At 36.1% G+C, this 18,978-nt stretch overlaps 1 protein-coding gene across 7 annotated transcripts in view; it reads left to right on the top strand.

The window, feature by feature from the left end:
• LOC114242131 (uncharacterized) overlaps window positions 1-16,689 on the top strand; it is a 172,461-nt gene extending 155,772 nt beyond the window's left edge. For all 7 annotated transcript variants that reach the window (XR_016323063.1, XM_089727247.1, XM_089727246.1 and 4 more), the window contains one exon: window positions 15,015-16,689. Coding sequence is in view for 6 of the 7 variants with exons in the window: in XM_089727247.1 (XP_089583373.1) it covers window positions 15,015-15,221 (207 nt within the window). In the remaining variant the exon portion in view is untranslated. The remainder of the gene's footprint in view (window positions 1-15,014) is intronic.
• The last annotated feature ends 2,289 nt before the right edge of the window (window positions 16,690-18,978 follow it).

Below are 18,978 nucleotides of genomic sequence, written 5' to 3' on the forward strand. Positions count from 1 at the left end.
TATACATACATATGTATCACATTGTAAATACATCAAATTAGCAATTAATTTACAGAAATGTTGCAAACGTCAAATAAATACATAAATAAAAAGCGGATCTTAGGAATTGGATGGCTTAAGTATAATAATATACATAAATATATTCATTGAGATCATTTCAAAACCGTACGTTTACCAGTTTTCCTAGATCTAATTACATAAAATTAAAACGTAAAACGTCTTTGAGCAATCAAAAAACGAACAATTCTATGTTTGTTGCGCTTCAATGATTATAATTCAGTAATGCTTCATTCCAAACACTTGACTTTTAATTGGGCCAATTATCGGTCTTCACCATTCGTTCTCCGGGTAGGTATATCTCGGAATGTATTACACTAGCACAATCAGTTAGTTTTTTACATTACGCCGTCCACTCGGTATGTGAGCTGTTCTATTGGTGCTGTGTCAGTCGGCCGTGATGGTTCCGCATACTACTCTCGATCCGAGGGTTCCTGGAACCTGATTCTTTGAAGATGCCGCCGCGACATATAAAAAGATACTAAACTTTAACCAGACCCAAAGACTGATTAAATTTGTATAGCGTACGTAAAGCAATTTGTTTTTATCTCCATTATTAACTATAAAATGTATGTCATTGAACTATTCTAATTCTCCCAGATTATCACAACATACTTCGTTAATAGTATATGCATGTCAAGAAAATGAAAATAATCAAGAGAATTTGGATCTGACTCATTTTAATAACACACTTGGCAATGTAACAACTATTATTATTATTATTATCATCGGAAAAATCTTTCTCGTTATTGTCGTTCCGTATGTTTTCGATGCTGTAATAAATTTTTCTCGACTCGTGTACGCTTCTAGAAATATCTGGTACGTTGACTGATATTAAATGTTTGTTGATAAAGTGTATCTATTTGAAGCACACTTGTTCATTTGCTATCGCAACAGTAACAGTGCAATTATATACAAAATTGTTACACGTCTCGTGTTCGATATATCTGCTTTTGTCTGTTTTAAACCCTACACATAAACTGTACCGTGTTACCCTTGTTTCGGATAATGTTATTTATCGACGTGGAGGTCTGCATCTGTCGCGAATCAAACTTGTCAAAAACTTTGGTTCCTAATGATAATATTTCTTCTTCGAATGCGTCCTAGTTATCTTAAGTGTAATTGGATGGTTTATAGTTGACCATTTGCAATGGTTTAGGCCCACAGACACAGCCCACTGAGTTTCTCGCCGGATCTTCTCAGTGGGTCGCGTTTCCGATCCGGTGGTAGATTAGCACTTAACACTTCGGTTTGAGCCCCGTGAGCTCACCTACACGTTAGGGCGAAGCTGAAATAGCCTCTCAAGGCTATCAGCATAGGCAGGAAGAAAGGTGTTCTACGTTTTTCACTTATACATTTCCATTCGTATTTGAGCTGATTTTACATTACATAATAAGGCTTTTAAAGGCTGATCGTTGAATTTGTAGCCGTGAACAATCGAGTAGAGCAAATGAATGAATGTACCGTATCACGCAACTGCTGCGTAAAGATGCAATCTCTAGTGTATTTACCGCAGTTCGTAATGCTTATAATTCTACCAGCACCGTTTCGCTGTGTTTAAATCTTTAAATCTCTAATAACTTATATTACGACAGGACGTGTGGCATCATGGTTGAGCCTAGGGCATAGTACTGCTAACTTACTGATTTAAGGAGTAGATGTTTAGAAATTTTGTGATGTTTATCTTAATACCAATAAGGTATCGATTGATAGACAAACTTACCCACCTCATAGCTGTGATATGAGTATGTAAATTAGCATTTTTAAAATTGTTATAATGATGACCTATATATTGGGACGCGTTGCTTCACAGTAATAACAAGATGAGGCCAATCGTGCCAGCGTACAACAACGCTTTATAAAAAAAACACAGCTCAAAATATTTCTACACATCAAGAATTGGTATTCCCACTAGTGGCAGTTAGCACTACTGAATACATAACACCGATTATTAAGTAAATAGCACCATGATAATATAACAAATGTACACATTATTGCTAACAACAAGAAAAACAGTAATTTTATACATATAACTAGCTGACCTGCCAAACGTTGTTTTGCTATATAAATTATTTCTAGGAAAGATAAATATCCTAGACACCGACTGCAGCGCCATCTGCCGGGCTGATTTGTAAATCTAAACCATTCTCGAATACACCTGAAGGTACACAGAAAATTTCATTAAAATCGGTCCAGCCATTTAGGAGTGGTTCAGTGATAAACACACGCACAGAAGAAATCTATATCTATACTTAATAATAATAATAATAATATATTAACAATTTTGGTCTCAACAAAAAGTCGGTGGTGGCCCAAATGCAAAAGGCAGTCTTGCTCGACAACGCCCGTATAGTTCGCCGGTTTCTCTCCCAATAGTCCCTAACGCTCCGGCCGATTGTTGCCCACCTCGCCGGAGTGTGTCCTGCCGTCTTCCCAGGCGTGGCAGTGTTTAATACACTATAATAATAATAATAATACTAATATTATAAAGAGGAAAGATTTGTTTGTTTGTTTGTTTCGAATAGGCTCCGAAACTACTGGACCGATTTGAAAAATTCTTTTGCCATTAGAAGCCGACATTGTCCCTGATGAACATAGGCTACTTTTTTTAAATTTTTTTTTTTTTTTGTTTCATGTGTGTTTTAATGTTTCCGAAGCGAAGCGAGGGCGGGTCGCTAGTATATATATATAAAGATTTGATTAAATTATTAAATTATCGATGAACTTCAAATCTTCTCTTTTTTCGAGTCCCATTAAGTTTAGTATCACTTAGTCTTTCCAAATTCATGAACGAAAACGCCAATATATCAGGATTTCGTTATTTTATTTTATTTCGTTATTTTATTTTAATTTTTACAGGATTATTTGCAATTTTGGCATTACGAAACAATTTGTTAAATTGCAGATTACAGAAACATAAAATTAGACTTTTGCGACCGCCTGTGGAAGTTATTATCGGTATAAAATTTTAGTGTTGCAATAAAATGTGTCCGCTTCTGTGCTCTGAATTTTGGCGATTATTTTATTATTTAATCAAATTAAACAATCAAGTAAATCGAAAATCTGAGTTGGCTGATTTGATTAAGTTATTGATATCTGATAACGGTCGAAAAAATTCATGTACCTCTACCTACCCCTTGGAATGTAATGAAAAAAAGTTAAATACTTTGTTAATTTTTAACTACATAATAACAAAAGCAGAGGTACCTGTTATTGTTTAACTACCACTCAGTCTGTTGTTAGTCTCTGTATGTAAATATTGTTACAAGGGAAACATGGTTTTTTTTATAAGCCTTTATTAAAAAAAACCATGTTTCACTTTATTCCCCATTATGTAACGTGATCTTTCATCTTGATTTTCACTAAATTGAAGATGTCCGATTAACATTAAATGCTGTACTCTCACCAAGGCCGATGGCAATACAATAATTTGACTCTCTCTCTCTTCGATCGGTCCCTCACTGCTGAGGATCGTGACTCCGTCCGATTTCGTCAACCAACTGTCTCCGTCGATCCCGCCCTGCAGCCCGGTGGAGTGCGTCGCTGATAGGTATCCCCAGTTCCTCCGTTATTTCGTCCGACCATCGTTTGGGACCTCTACCCCTAGGCCTTTTTCCCTCTATTTTACTACCATGATGATACAAAGATTTATTTACATTCGAATTCGGTTTGCTATTAAATCGTAGAATGTTTCTAGTGGTACAAAACTTTGTTACATTAATCTGATTTTTTATACTTTACCGCGCTGACACAACAGAAATTGAATAACAATTATTTCGAACAGTAAGACGGCCGGTCTATTCATTGGTATTGAGTGACTAGACCATGCCGGCGTTCAAATCAGGAAGGCAGGTAATATTTTTTAAGTAAATACGCACCTCAGCACCGGTCCCTTGATAAAGTAATAATAAAATAAGAACAATAAAAGTACAGGTGAAGGAACATGGAATATTTTAAATAATAAATGTGCTTGTAGTGTGAATATGAATCCGCGCATGGATATTGCAAATTCATGCAGAAATCGTGCGTTTCAATCTGTAGGGTGGGTTGGCATGTGTATATTGAAATTTCGACTTCCAATAGCTTCCAGTAGCTAATAATTATCTTCCTTAAATTTCTGTACACAATTTCTTCCACACAAGAGAATTCATGTGTGACTTTACAATACATTAGAGAAATTAAACTAGCAAATAAATGTAGATGACATTCACGACAACGATTCTTCAAAAGTAAGTTATTTCTTTGCTGCACAAAAACCGAGAAATATACAGTTATATGCGTATCAATCAATGAAATCTATTGTGTTAAAAATTCAAGTGCAAGCTATTGCGTGATTCAGATTAAACCCTATGTTCTAAAGACGGAATGTATGTACTTGAATCTATTTGAAGCTAACATTGAATAATAAATGTAACAATCATTTGTTTGTTGCTTAAATCTAAACATCATGTAACCGAAAGAAAAAAAAAACATAATTGATACTTAACCTAATTAATGTTTTGCGACTGTAATATCCACACGCTTTTGTGTTTGTTGCTCTAGATTTTTATCACATCTCTCAGTTAGACGTTTAGAGCGCAATATATAACAAACCTGATATATATATATTATTTAGATTTACTTGTGTTCGTCGATTTTTGGATTTACGAACGTTCTGCTTCATCGAATACTCTCTTCGAGTCAGTCCGGCTGCACTATCGGAGTCGTCTCGCATAGTCTATAATTATCCAAGCAGATGGCCTCAAGCGATTGACCCTAATCCGCCCTGATGCCCACTGCCATCGCATTATATTATTTTTATCACATCGCCAACAAACTCGTGTTATTCTTCTAGTTCCATATAAAGCCTTTGATGCTATTATCTCAGACGATTAGATTGTGGGCGTACTTGAGTCGTGCTATCATTCTGACACAATAGCCGTCTAATTACAAAATTTGTTTGTTATAATTTTACTTATCTTTTACTACGTTTTGCGTTTTATTTGTTTTATATTATTGTAAAAGATTTTAGAGATACATACATACAGACATTTAATAGTTCCATGTTTATTTTGATATTTTTACGTCAACGACGCGATAATTGTACGTCGTACAAATGTAAAGTTACATTTTAATTAAATTAATTTTGAATTTAAAATTATTAATCGTTATACAATGTTTCGCGACGTTTTAAGTATTATTATATTAATTTTGCAACTTCGAAAGACGATAAAAAGACACGTAGGTAGTTAGTTAGCATTGTCGTAATAATTTCAATATGACATATTACGAGTATTCATTACATAATCGTTGGCTTCTTCAAGTTATAAAAACAACTGTCCTAATGAATATTTATACTCCTCCTCCGCATTGTCATTGAAGTCTCTCCGATCGTAAACAACAAAATATTACCTATTTTACGTTTATTAATAATGTATGAAATGTTAGTGGCTAAAGAATCGAGCAAACGTCGTGGGACCAGTCCGTGAACCGGTCCACCTTGAAGCTCGCAATCTTATGTGAGCCGCGATGTACGTACACCTGTAGTTTGTATATTATTTGGGATCCTAAGGTACTCTGGTTCGGTCGTGTTTCGTAAGGCCTCCGTCGGGCGTTACGTCACCACGAATAGTAGTTATGTTTACGCGTAGCCGTCATATTGGTGCGAGTCGGACATAGCTCACGCACCACTGACCCGATTTCTAGCATCTGTTCAAACATAAATTTGTTTGATTCTACTACACAAACGTTTACGTTGTATATATAGGTTTTTTTTTTTATGGTTCCACCGCAATGATTGATGTTTCCACGGTTTTGTAACGTCGCGTCGCGTGGCTCTGAACGGTATACCGTTTATGTTGTTTTCGAGATGTCATTAGCAAGTATTATATTCAGACGTATGGCTCGTATTTGTAGAACGTTGCGTGTGTGAAAAATTTATTTTCCTGTAGCGTGACAGCATACGAATGCACACTACGCAAACGTGATTAGCATCGGACCAGTGCGGCCCCACGGGACCGGTTCTTAGAATAGACACGGAAGGAAAGCGTGCGTCTGGAGACACGTGCTCTGATAGTCCTGTCCACGAACACAAGCAACAGAAAACACGGTTCTATACGAACAGGAGGTCACACGATTCGGTTCCTCGAATTTCAAACGACTGCAATGAGCGTTGGGATAATTTAAAGCTGGTAGTAACTCCGCCAGCGCACGCGCCAGATCGATATCAAATCACGAATTCAGGAAACGTTAGTCGAGTTCTCTTCGTGCAACCTGCAGCCCTTAATGAAGCTGTCACAGCCCTATCGATATTACTTCGCAATTACAAACGAACGTTCTAGTCTTATCGTTAATTCGTTTCGGTTACGTGTGAAACATTTCCTTGTTCATAATCGTGTAGACGAGATTTTTTATCAAAATAAATAAATTTTGCTTGTTGTGTTCAAACATAATCTTTGGTTGTTTGTCTGCTGTAGTCTGAATAAGTAATCTGATGTTTACGTTTATATCACTTGTGTTTTTCAGTGCTAACATGATATTAGTATAAACGACCTTGGTGATACGGAAACGCCGACAGCGTACTCAAAATAATAAATTATCTATTGATTATTCCTTTGGCCATTATCGCACATCGTAGTTACCTGAAAACTACACTGCAAGATAAAACTTGTAAACATGTTTACTTTTTTTTTGTATTATTCTCAGGATTTGCTTATAGTTCGCAGTCACATCGCACTGCTTCTTATCTCTTGAAGTAAACACGCCTGGTTTCTGTTTACTTTTAGCAGACATTTGACAGCATACACGTTCAAGATAAGAGCTAGTTGAACGAGTATGTATGTACTATTGCGTTAATGTGTTTGTGTTCGGTTCTCGTTACTTCCAATTTGTTGAGAGATTTATAGCGAATACTAGGTTTTTTGAATTAAATTAACTTCGTACATAACGCATGATTGTGTATCTAGGGTATTATATTAAGGGATATTCCCGGAGATGAAATCCCGTCGTATCATCAGGACGGGTACCGGCGAAGGCGGACTTTCGTCGCGCACTGCGGTACCGTAGGTCTGGTGTAGCCGGTGTGGTGGAGCTCGATGGGGTTTAGTCGGTAGTTGGTTTTTCGGGACGAGCGCCTCGTACGTTTTTCTCAGAGACGTGGTTTCCTGCAAGGAATTGGGGGAGGTGGAGGAACCTTAGCCCTTCTCGTTTCCCTCTTCCTCTCTGGAGGCGCCGGAGTCCGTTACCCCCTCGACCGAGTATCCGTAAATGGATTTTTTAACAGACTTCTTTTGTATACCAACAATAGCATTCCCAGGGAGAGTTACCGTCAGGGTGGCGACTCGTTCTATAAATGTAAATATAGGATCATCGTCTCTCTAAAAATATATCCATAATTAGTTACTTTAAGAAATCGCTATCAGTGATGAGACCACTGGTGAAACTGGAAAGGCCTCCGGGCCACAAATAAATCTTCAATCATAAAAAAAAATACAATCATACAGCGAAATGCCTTAATAAAGTAATATGACATGCAAATTATGTCTGAACCATATCAATTTGTTTGTTTGTTTTGTACAATGAAAATTTAAATAGATAACGTTGTTTTTACCAAAAGGTTTTGACATACGGTGACCTGTCTAGAACAATAAAAAATATGTAACTCACGCGCTTAAATTCGATAGCGCATAAGTTATTAGTGACATATGTACATACGTCCAACCATCTCTCGTTAGTGTACTGTATTTCTAGATTAATCTCTCTGCATTACGAATAAACATTCAAAATGACACGATGTCATATCATGAGAATGAAATTAATCCTATGTACGTGTATTGTAAAGGTAGCGTGGGTAGGCCTTCCACAAGGTTGACTGACGACCTGTTGAGGGTCGCGAGAAGCCATTGGATGCAGGCAGGACCGCTCGTTGTGGCGTGGTTTGGGTGAGACCTATGTCGAACTGTGAATGTTTGTGGGCTGAAAGATAGACGCGGATTGTAAAAATTTGAGTTCTGAACTCATTGAGTAGCGATGGAGGAGACATGATCCGTGACGTAAATATAGAGCGTGCTAAGTTTTAAATTTAGAAGGCACACGTGAAAACTGACGTCATCATTAAATATAATTAATTTACGAGTACTGTCTTAATATTTCAGAATAGCCTTAATTGAAAACAGATTTTAAATTATTTTTTGTGTTCAGTCAAAATATTCAGTTAATGATTTTGTTTGTAGAGTAATCGAAAATTAGAAAGTTTACTAAATCTATTGAAACGTGATCATGCATGTAATACAAAATTACGACACAAATTTTCCGTACGTTTCCTCGTTATTCTTAAGTTACAAGTTTACGGACAGACTGTTATATGGTCTCTAACAAAATACATTGTGCCGATGATATCATATACAATACCGAGTGAGTGATTCATTTCACCTAGGGTCAACCTCCGGACTAAGATTACACTGTACGTACGACTCTCGCTAATTTTCTCTTGTTTTTTTGAAACTTTATCGTTCTTATTATGAACTTAGTACGTCAATGTGTAATGTTTACACGATCGATGTTTTATGGATTAATTACGTTTCTTGAGATCGTAAAAATGTTCAAAGGCAGTAAGTAGTTGATAATATGATAATATAATGAAATAACGGCCGTCTGGTGTAGTGGTAAGTGACATGGTCACTACACAAGGGGGTCGCGGGTTCGAATCCCGCCAAGGGAAGATATTTGTATGATAAATATAAATGTCTTTTCCAGGGTTATGGATGTATATTAAATATAATATGTATGTGTATAATAAAAATCTTACATTTATATCCGTTATCTGGTACCTGTAGCACAAGTTCTTTACGAACTTATCACGGGACCAGTTAACGTGGCGTGACGTTAGTAAATATTTATTTATTTATTTATTATAAATAAATAAAAAATTACATTGCGATTCGACTGGTTCCCGTGAGCATATTGCACGCCTAAGCTGTAATGTTTTCTGTCTCTTTCAATTCCAAACGCTAGTGTATGGGCTGAAGGATGCTTTTGCAATGGAAATGCCTAGCACAAAACGATCTCGTCAAAGTTTTCCAGCGTTCGTCGGTTACTGCGCTACGGACAAAACTGTTTAGGTGACGGTATCAAAATGTACAGAAAACCAACCAGATGGTCGGATCTGGTTAAGAAAGCGGTTGGTGGTAGTCTGTACCATGCGGTCCATGCCACCCATGATTGAACACTATTGTGGAAAGTCACATGTGGTCGCGATCCTCGGCAGTGAGGGAACGATGAAGAAGAGAGATCAAAAACTATATTAACTCTCTGTTGAATCAATTTAATTCTGCGGTGTCTATGCGTAGTCTGGAGTAGTACTGCTTCACGGCAGAAATAGACAGGGTGGTGGTACCTACCCGCGCGGACTCACAAGAGGTCCTACCACCAGTAAAATAGGCAGGGATCGATCGCGACTTATAGTATTTTTGTTGCTGCTATAGAATAGAATAGAATAGAAATCTGATGATTGACAAAAACGGTAATTACTAGTTAACATTGCATTAATACAAATTCTGAACATAACTTTTCGGACCGTCCCAAGAATTTGCTAGAATAATAATAAAAATAAAATAAAAAAATCTACCCACGAAAACTTTTACGTCCATTTTTCGAGTAAGCATTAAAAGTTCATTGCAAGCACAGTGAGGCGTGCCAGATATTTCAGCGGTGATTATTAGATAACCGCTTACGGTGATGTGGACTTGGATTTTAACGCCAAATTTCCTGAAATAATAAATACCTCATACATAATAATTGCTATTTTGTAAATTGTTCCAGCAAAAAAGTGTCTTGAAACAAAACAATGTTATGTTGTTTACCTTTACTAATACAAAAAACAAAGAATTTGTTCAGTTCTTAAACCAAACGCGGGTTTCATGAAATGTGTCACTTTATATAAATTTTATTAATCGTCTATTGTTCCTTATGTTGAACGCAACTGCGCAAATAATGTTAGAGTGTGTGAGCGGCTTGAAGAAATAAAATAGAAAAAAAAAACAATTTTAACCGTGTTTGGACATGTGTTTCGTGCATATTTTCATATTTGTACTTAATGCGCAGTTACGTGTTTGTGTATGCATTGGTTAATTTGAAAATGAAAAAAAAATACTAAATCGATTGCCATTGAAAGTAAAACAAATAATAATTTAAATAAAAATCAAAGGCTGATAGATTAATTTTAAAATTACTGGTGGTAGGACCTCATGTGAGTCCGCACGGGTAGGTACCACCACCGCGCCTATTTCCGCCGTGAAGCAGTAATGCGTTTCGGCTTGAAGGGTGGGGCAGCCGTTGTAACTATACTGAGACCTTAGAACTTATATCTCAAGGTGGATGGCGCATTTACGTCGTAAATGTCTATGGGCTCCAGTAACCACTTAACACCAGGTGGGCTGTGAGCTCGTCCACCAATCTAAGCAATAAAAAAATAAAAAACTATGTATGACTAGGTTTTCCAAGTGCTGAGGTAGGTATGATCACATGAAGAAACTTTTTTTTATGTTTTTCGAAATAATTCGTTAAATTCTACCTACATGTACGATTGTGTGCGCAAAACGGACAATTCATTATAACGGAATTAAACTAGATCTGAAGAGAAGGCCACGAAGTATAAAATGCTTTCGACTTTATTTGAACGAGTATCACACGGAACATTCTTTTTATATATTTGTCGTCTCCGTCAAGTCGTAAAGGAGGTTTGTTTGAATCGAAAACAACGCAGATTAGAGAAAACAGAAATGAGCTGTGTGAGTAGAAATTCACACTAGTCTGACCACTTTTACACATGTCATCCGGACGACTCGACCGCTTGTGTTTCGTTTGGATCGGTTCACGCTGGTATCCGCGGTACCACACATACAGTACACCTGGTCTTAATTGCTGCCATTGGCTCTGTCGTTGGAAAAATAACATTCAACCGTGACCTTCAGTTTTCTTATTTATTAATTACTAGCTGGCCCGGCATACTTCGTAGTGCTTCAATCAATAAATAAAAGACTTAAACTTTTGTATAAAATAAACTTAAAACATACAAAAGAAATCCGTCCGAAGGAAAAACAAAATTTATATTTTTATTTAATTCCGAGCATTTTCATATTTATCTACCTTTTAAACCTTCTCTGGACTTCCACAAATAATTCAAGACCAAAATTAGCCAAATCGGTCCAGCCGTTCACGAGTTTTAGTGAGACTAACGAACAGCAATTCATTTATATATATGTAGATAATCGGCGTATATAGTATACGATGAGCTGATTGATTTTGTGATCAATTGGTAACAAAGTCCTAGAAATCATCACATGTAGTTTACATTTGCGCAACGTGATGAATTAATTGATTTAGTCGAATTTTATTAAGAAAAAAGAACATTGATGTATTAACTTGAATCGAACATCCTCTGGTGGTTTGTGGCCTTGGCTGCTCTATTACGTCTTCCAGAATCGATTCCTGGAGATTAGTATCTTTACTAAAGATGTTTTTGGTTCGGGTTCTGGGTGGACTTATCTCGTAGTCATCAGACAGCAGAGAATTATATTTTATTTTGATGACAACATACGATATTTAATAAATAAATATTTACGTTGTACTACTTTTTTAATACTGTTTTTTTTTTCAAACTTGAAAGCTTTCTGCTTCAATAGTGTGTAAATGTGTTCGGTGTTTTGTATTAACTAACTGTGTCGATGTCCGTCGCCCTAAACACGTCATTAGGGATCCTCTCAATCCATTGCCGGTGCTTTTAGATACCACAACCACCGGTCACCGTCCTCGTCGAACCCGTCGCTTGCGACGAAGGGCTCGACGAGTGAATTAACCCATAGACACAGCACACTGAGTTTCTCGCCGGATTTTCTCAGTGGGTCGCGTTTCCGATCCGATGGTAGATTCCGCGAAGCACTGCTCTTGCTAGGGTCAGTGTTAGCAACACTTCGGTTTGAGCCCCGTGAGCTCACCTACACGTCAAGGAGAAGCTGAAATAGCCTCTCAAGGCTATCAGCATAGGTAGGAGAAAAAAAAACTAACTGTACTGTATACAATCATCCAAGAAGCCCTCACAACATTTTTTTCCCGTAAATACAAAGTAAAAAGAGCAATAATAATTCGTGAATATTCATAATAGTGGTTAAAATACCGCAATTAATATTTTTAAAGTAAAGTGTTTTTTTTCTAAATGTTATTCGGAGTCATTAGTCATTCGTGCGATCAGTTTCTCGTGCTGTACCTACGACATAGAGGTGATGTCATTTTAATTTACATCTCAAAATTAGAACATAGTCACTTCATTTGCCGTTATTTAGAGTTAGCACGCTATTTTGAATGTATTTCCTGACTTAACTAATTTATTGGAATAAAAATCTGGATATAAGATATAATCCATAATTAATTACCACAATGGTATTGACATGAATAATGTTATGTCTTAAATAAATTGTTAATTTAGTTGACTCTATAACTGACTCGGAATTTCATCACCAAAATCTATAATGTTTTTCGCTCACTATAAAGTTGGCGCATGAAACAAAAAAAACCTTGTGAAAAATTATATTAACGTTCACAAAAAGTCACGAAGCGGACGCGTTAAATAAAATTTATTATTATGTCTTCCACGTTTTAATGTTTGAATCTTCCGAAAATATCAAAATTTCGATGTTATGATGTCCTCATTCTTGAACCCAAACATATATGTATGTACACACATACATATATAAACTTTATTATGTACGAACGGAGTTTGTAAGCTTAAGTCATAAAGCACAACAAAAGAGCCGCGACATTCTGATCTTGCTCCCGTGTGACGCACGAGAAGCGATTAATAAATTACATATGAGTAGATTCAAGATCTTGGTTCGTAGTTATGGACCGGTATCGTCTGGTTCTAATTAAATACAATGCGTATTTCAATCCAACTGCATAGGACAGAGGTTGTAATGTTTTTTTTTTGCTTCAATAAAATGTTTTTCTATTTTAGACACACCTTCGTTATGTCCTTAATAAAAAAGACAAACACTTACCGTTTATCAAACAGATAAATCATTGAGCTAACACGTTTGTCGCAATGACCCCCTTATACTTATTAATTTTCAATGCTTTATCATTTGTTACCTACTGACATGAAAATGAATTTCGTGATAGCATTGTTTAATTTGTCACAACGCGCTAATACACTCGAGTAATCATCTGTTTTCCTCTTGTGCAAATTTGCATATCTCGCTAGTTCTACACGAACCAGTTCGAGATGGATCGCGACTGTATCAATGATTGATTTAGGCGCCACCGTCGATCCGGTACAGTGCGATTTTCGACGCTAAATGAGATACGAAACGAACTAAATGCGATTCAAACACTCGAATTCTGCTAATTGAAGGTCGCGCTCCCACGCGTCCCGACGCGATAAATCTTCTAATTATATCCTGGTCTAATTATAACCGGAACAAATCTGCGGACGCCAATTTGAGTCAGTCTTCTCTCTGTCTAAGTGCATGCTTGCTCTGAGTCAGAATCAAAAAAAATCTAAACTGCTATTCTTTTATTTTCATTACGCTTATCTAAAATATCTATATGAACGCGCGCTTAGTTGAATGATTACGTGAAGTGTTTAAAGAAATGTAAAAGCTCTCGCGTAAATATCAACGATGCTCGTAAGCTGTGCGAACAAAGTCCACAATGCTAATCTTGACATCAAATAGAAAACTGTTGTCGTAATAATATAAAAGGGGTGGCCCAATTATTTATTGCTATCCGCATTCTCGTTGTCTATTACCTATCATAAAAATCTTAATTTAGCTCTGTGTGATTGGCTTTTTGCTGTATCAATTAAAAATCATGTCCGTTACAGTTTTCACAAGACGTTGTGCAAAACATTAAAGAGTGTTGATGTGTTGATCAAAACAACGCAACAGAAATACTCCATCGTGGAATTTAACACTGAGTAACGGGTGTTATTATGAACGGCGTCTTTGTCTTTATCGAGAAATATAAATTCAATTGGATTCGAAATTGGCACCAGCACGTATCTAGAGTTGCCCGAAATAACACCCTTCTTGGCTTTGTTCTGATGTAGTTGATATTAGATTCTTAATACCTACATGTTTTCCTCCTAAAAGGGCTTATATGAAAATGTAGCCAATGCTCTTGAGAACACTTGCAACTATCTTTAGTCATTTAAAACTCTTTTACATGATCGTACCTGAATACGTTTTTTGTACATATAAAACTTGAAATCTCATGTAGAATTAAAATTAAAGTGTTTAAAGTTAAAAACGCTTTATCGAATGTGCAAAACAAATTAATAGTAAACAAGAGCCGGGAAGATATCGATGTAGGTTGCGTCGCTGAGTTCAGGGTGCACGGACGGTACGCGTGGCGGTGACGTGTCGAGTGCTCACCACCATTTTAAATAGGACGTGCACGCGAGGCAGACCATCAGTCGCCCGGTTGGACGCGCCGTCGCAACTACATATTATTATATACCACGACAATTACTAGTTGCTAGTTATCGGCATTCGCGACTTAGCTGTCGTCGGATACGCTCATACGTTCAGTGACCCTGAAATATTAGTGCACCGCTCGAATATGATTGACGTCGTGCAAAAACCTAGAGATGCCTGCCTCTACGAAATCAGACAGAGGGGACAAAAGGAACCCTGTTACGTGGTCGTGCCTAATCCAAAAGTATGTTTCGAATTTTGGGAAATAAAGTTATAATGAATTGAATAAAAAACACGTTTTATCAGTTTTTGTGAAGGCCAGTTCAATAAATTAATTAATTTCGGTCGTTTTATCGTGTTTAGCCTTAAGATACTATTTTAATCCAACCGGTTTATAAATGCGTTGTTTTTTTTTTTGTTGTTGTTGTGTTTGTTCATTTTAGCACACTACTTTTTTTTTCATCTTCGTTATCATTCGAATTTTACAAGTGAGTTTTTGTGTTGTTGCAGGATCTGGTTAAGAGCCACTTGATGTTCGCGGTGCGCGAAGAAGTCGAGGTACTGAAGGAGCGCATCGCCGAACTGATGGAAAGGATCACCCAGTTGGAAGTGGAGAACACTTATTTGCGTGCGCACGCCAGTCAGGATACGCTAGCGCAGTTGCCCGCGGCGCAGGGCAACAAGCCCGCCGCGCAGCCGCAACCCCCGGTGTCGTAAAATAGCGGACAGTCGCCGCTGAGCCCGCCCGCTGGCCCCAGGCCGCCCCAGCCCTCGCCCCTTTCGCCCGGGGCTCACCATGGCTGTGCTATGTTAATTCGTAGGTTAACAAGAACCAGAGCGCAACGGACGATCGCCGAGGATGGTTCTTCGATACCGTCCCTCACTAGACATATCGTAGGACGGTACGCGCGCACGATTAAGCTTCAAAATACAATACATACATTTATTTTCTGTTTTAGTCATATTTAGGGTGCAGAATTTCGTGCTAAACTGCCATGCTTTAGCTACGCGTCTCGGCAACGACTCTTTAGTAGCGTTACGATGTTATTTGCTGTTCGTTTAATAAAATTAGATGTCGCTATCCGCATCATGTATTCCAATTAAGGTAAACGATAAGACGGTGTGTTATAAATAAATGTATTGAAATAGTTGATACGCATCAAACAAGGACTGTGTGTGTTTATTTATTATTTGGTATATATTCTTTTATAAATGTCTAATGTTTAAGTTGTCGCGATTTGAGTATACTGTGTTATTATGTTTAAATCATACACGTATCGTAACCTCTTGAGGTCGGTAACAATGATCTGTAATGTGTTTACTGAATGATTACTTGGTTCGTGTTAAGTTTTTTATTATTATCATTATTATTTTTAAAGTATTGTGAGCGTTCGTATGAATCGTCGTATGTTGTAAAGTTTGTACGAAACACTTTAGATTAGAAACGTTGCGAGCACGACGCCTCGTCTGGTTAGCTGGCTTTAGTCAATTTTGCACGCCCTAACAGAAGAAAAAAAAAACTCAAAAAAAAAAACAAAAATATTTTTATTCCAAACCTATATCAATAGTAGAGATTTTATAGAGATATATTGAAATTTGTATTTTAAAATGATTAAATTGTTTGTATATAGTACAAGTTGTAATTGAATTGTGAGTCGTAATTGATGTACATATATAAAAATAAATAAAAGAATGCTATGTTTATGGAACCGTAATTTGCCTTCCGAGGATCGAATCCCTTATTGATTGAGATGTTTAAAACTAAACTTATAAGTGAAACTGTACGCTGTGTTTAGATTAGCTTCATTGTTCAGCCAACAGAACAAAACAGGGTTGGACCGGACAGCCAGCTGATGTTTGATACTGAGGTTTTAAAACCGTCTTAGAATGCTTTGCCGGTCTATCCGTACATCTAATGTATTTAGAAGTAGAGTTTTGTACAAGCCCTTATCTACTATCAAGTGTATAGATTTCGTTTTAGTTATTCGTGATTATTGTGAATATACAGTAATTTTATTCGTAACAAAAAAAAAGAATTAAATATGTAATATTAAATTAGTTTAGAAAATAAATTGAATTATATTAATGATACTGAAATTTGTAAATATAATGTAAACAGAAGTCCATTGTAGCTTATGTTGACAAGAAAGGTTCCTCGTATCCAATAAATGCAAAACTACTCAAATTATTTGTTTGTTTTCAACTTATTCCTTAATCTTTTAAGTAAGAAATTGCCTTAAACGAATTTTATACCCAATTCGAGGTAGCTGAAAAATTATATTTAATTAAATTAAGAAATGAACAGATGGCAATAAAATATCAATTTTATGAATGAATTCGATCTTGAAATAAAAATCTAACTTAAAAATTATTCCGCCTATTTCTGCGATGATACAATATAATTCAGATAAACTTCAAAGCTGACACTGGATGGTGGCAATGACGTTGTGACGGCAAGGGGATCCGGCAACCTCCTAATACCAAGTGGGTTGTGAGCTTTTCTACATGCTTAACACATAAAGCTGGCGGTCAAAGTGAAAGCGCAACGAAAAAAAGAGAATTGGGTTTTTAAACTATACATAACAATTAAGTCGCAATGCAACTTAATTATATAGTAATCAACTTGTAGCTCCAAGGCAAGTAGTTTGAAGAAAGCCCTTTAAAACTATTTCACGAAGTAATAGTCAGTTTGGAATACAGAGATAAATTATTCATTGAAAATTTAGAAATATCTTGTTGACTTTGATGCCTGACTTTAATTATTTAGTTGTTATGCCCTAAAATTCAAGTATTTCAAAAGCTGTATCCGCAAAATTATATGTAACATCGCACGTTGTGATCTCGAAACGGGTATCAAAAATTAAACCTGTTCTGTGAAACCAGCTTTTTACGACATATGCAATGAACGATTTATTTAAAAAAAAAACGAATCTGATGGAGGTGAAAAGTTATGTTGAAAGAAAATCAAAAACAGTTTCTTTCTAGTTGTTAAACTCTCTAAACAAAATTCAAATGGTAATATTATTATTATTAGTGATAGCCATATAAAATACAATTTGGTAATAAAAAAAAAGTTTATTTGGATAATTAAAGCCAATTAGAAAGGCTTTCCTCGTTCCTACTAATATTGATAATGTAAATGAAAACTTAAACTGTATTTTCTATGATGAAAATTGTCAGTTGAAAACCAAGGAGCGCCATCTTGTGTAGCAATTTGTTATTACATTTTTGTGCTGCCATCTATTGGGTTTTTAATTTACTATAGTGGCTTAGGTAAAAGAAAATGGTCTTGTCACATAAATTTTAAACCTATGGAGGGTAGAAGTAAGAGGCCATTTCAGTGTATTAAAAAGTGTCCGCTGAATGGGAACCAATTGAGGTGGCGCCATAGTAGCATCTGGAAAGATTTTAAAAACAGCACCGTAAACTTCCACTTCACTCTGCTTAAAACTGCTATATTCTGAATAGCATTTCCATTTTCTACACTAGTGCTATTTCGGTGAGTCTTCTAATTTGCTGTTTACAGGTTAACACTTTTTCAACTAGTCCCCCAAACAAGATGGTGCTCCTTATATTTATTTACCCTCCGCAATTAGCAAGCAATTAATTTACATGTGATGCTCTTCACAGTTATTTCCTAATGTTGTTTTCAGTATGGCAATCGGCTTCTTGTGATACCATTGCTGCCAGTGTCGAGATTACAAAAATCGTCAATTATTATATAAAAAAGAAGAAGTAATAATGCTGCTTAATTAAACAGAGAGAGATAGAGAATATTGTGCAACAAAATAACCCCAAACGCAGAAAAACACGAAGATTTAAGTTGTTTAAATTGTTTTATTTTGTTGACTTAGTGTTTTTTAAGTTTCAAAAGAGTACGGTGGTTATTGTCTGTGAAAGTACACAAATGTGTTTTCAGCTCAATTTATCAAATAAATCAATTTTATCTCAATTAAGACCTAATGATTTATCCAATTGTTAAAAAAAAAGAAAAAAAAAATCTAAAAGATTAGGCTGTATGGTGTGATATTTTCGCCTTTCCTGTTGGAAAGTGGAAAGACTGCCACTGTTTCACCACTGGCAGCTTAGGACTTTTTGGCAGGAACGTGAGGAGTGAAGTGTGAATTGTTTATTTTGTCTTTTTAGTGTTTCTTCAGGTTTAAATATGTAAAAATTGTAATAATGGTACTTTACTAACTGTATAATATCTGTGAAAGTGTACAGACGTGGGAAAATGAGACAAAGCCGCTGAAAAAGTCTCAGTACATAATCATTAATGAGATTATATTTTATCCCATATCATTTCATTGATTTCGTCTATTGATTAATGTATCAAAATAATAAACTTCATTTTATTTTTATTTTCATGAAAGAGAATAAAATATACATGCAAAACATTAGGCTGTATGGTGTGATATCTTCGCCTTTTCACTTGGAAAAATTGAATTACAACTTAGTTGTCAAATGTCATCAA

Source organism: Bombyx mandarina, chromosome 05 (genome assembly GCF_030267445.1).
Source record: "Bombyx mandarina strain Sakado chromosome 05, ASM3026744v2".
Classification (NCBI taxonomy): domain Eukaryota; kingdom Metazoa; phylum Arthropoda; class Insecta; order Lepidoptera; family Bombycidae; genus Bombyx; species Bombyx mandarina.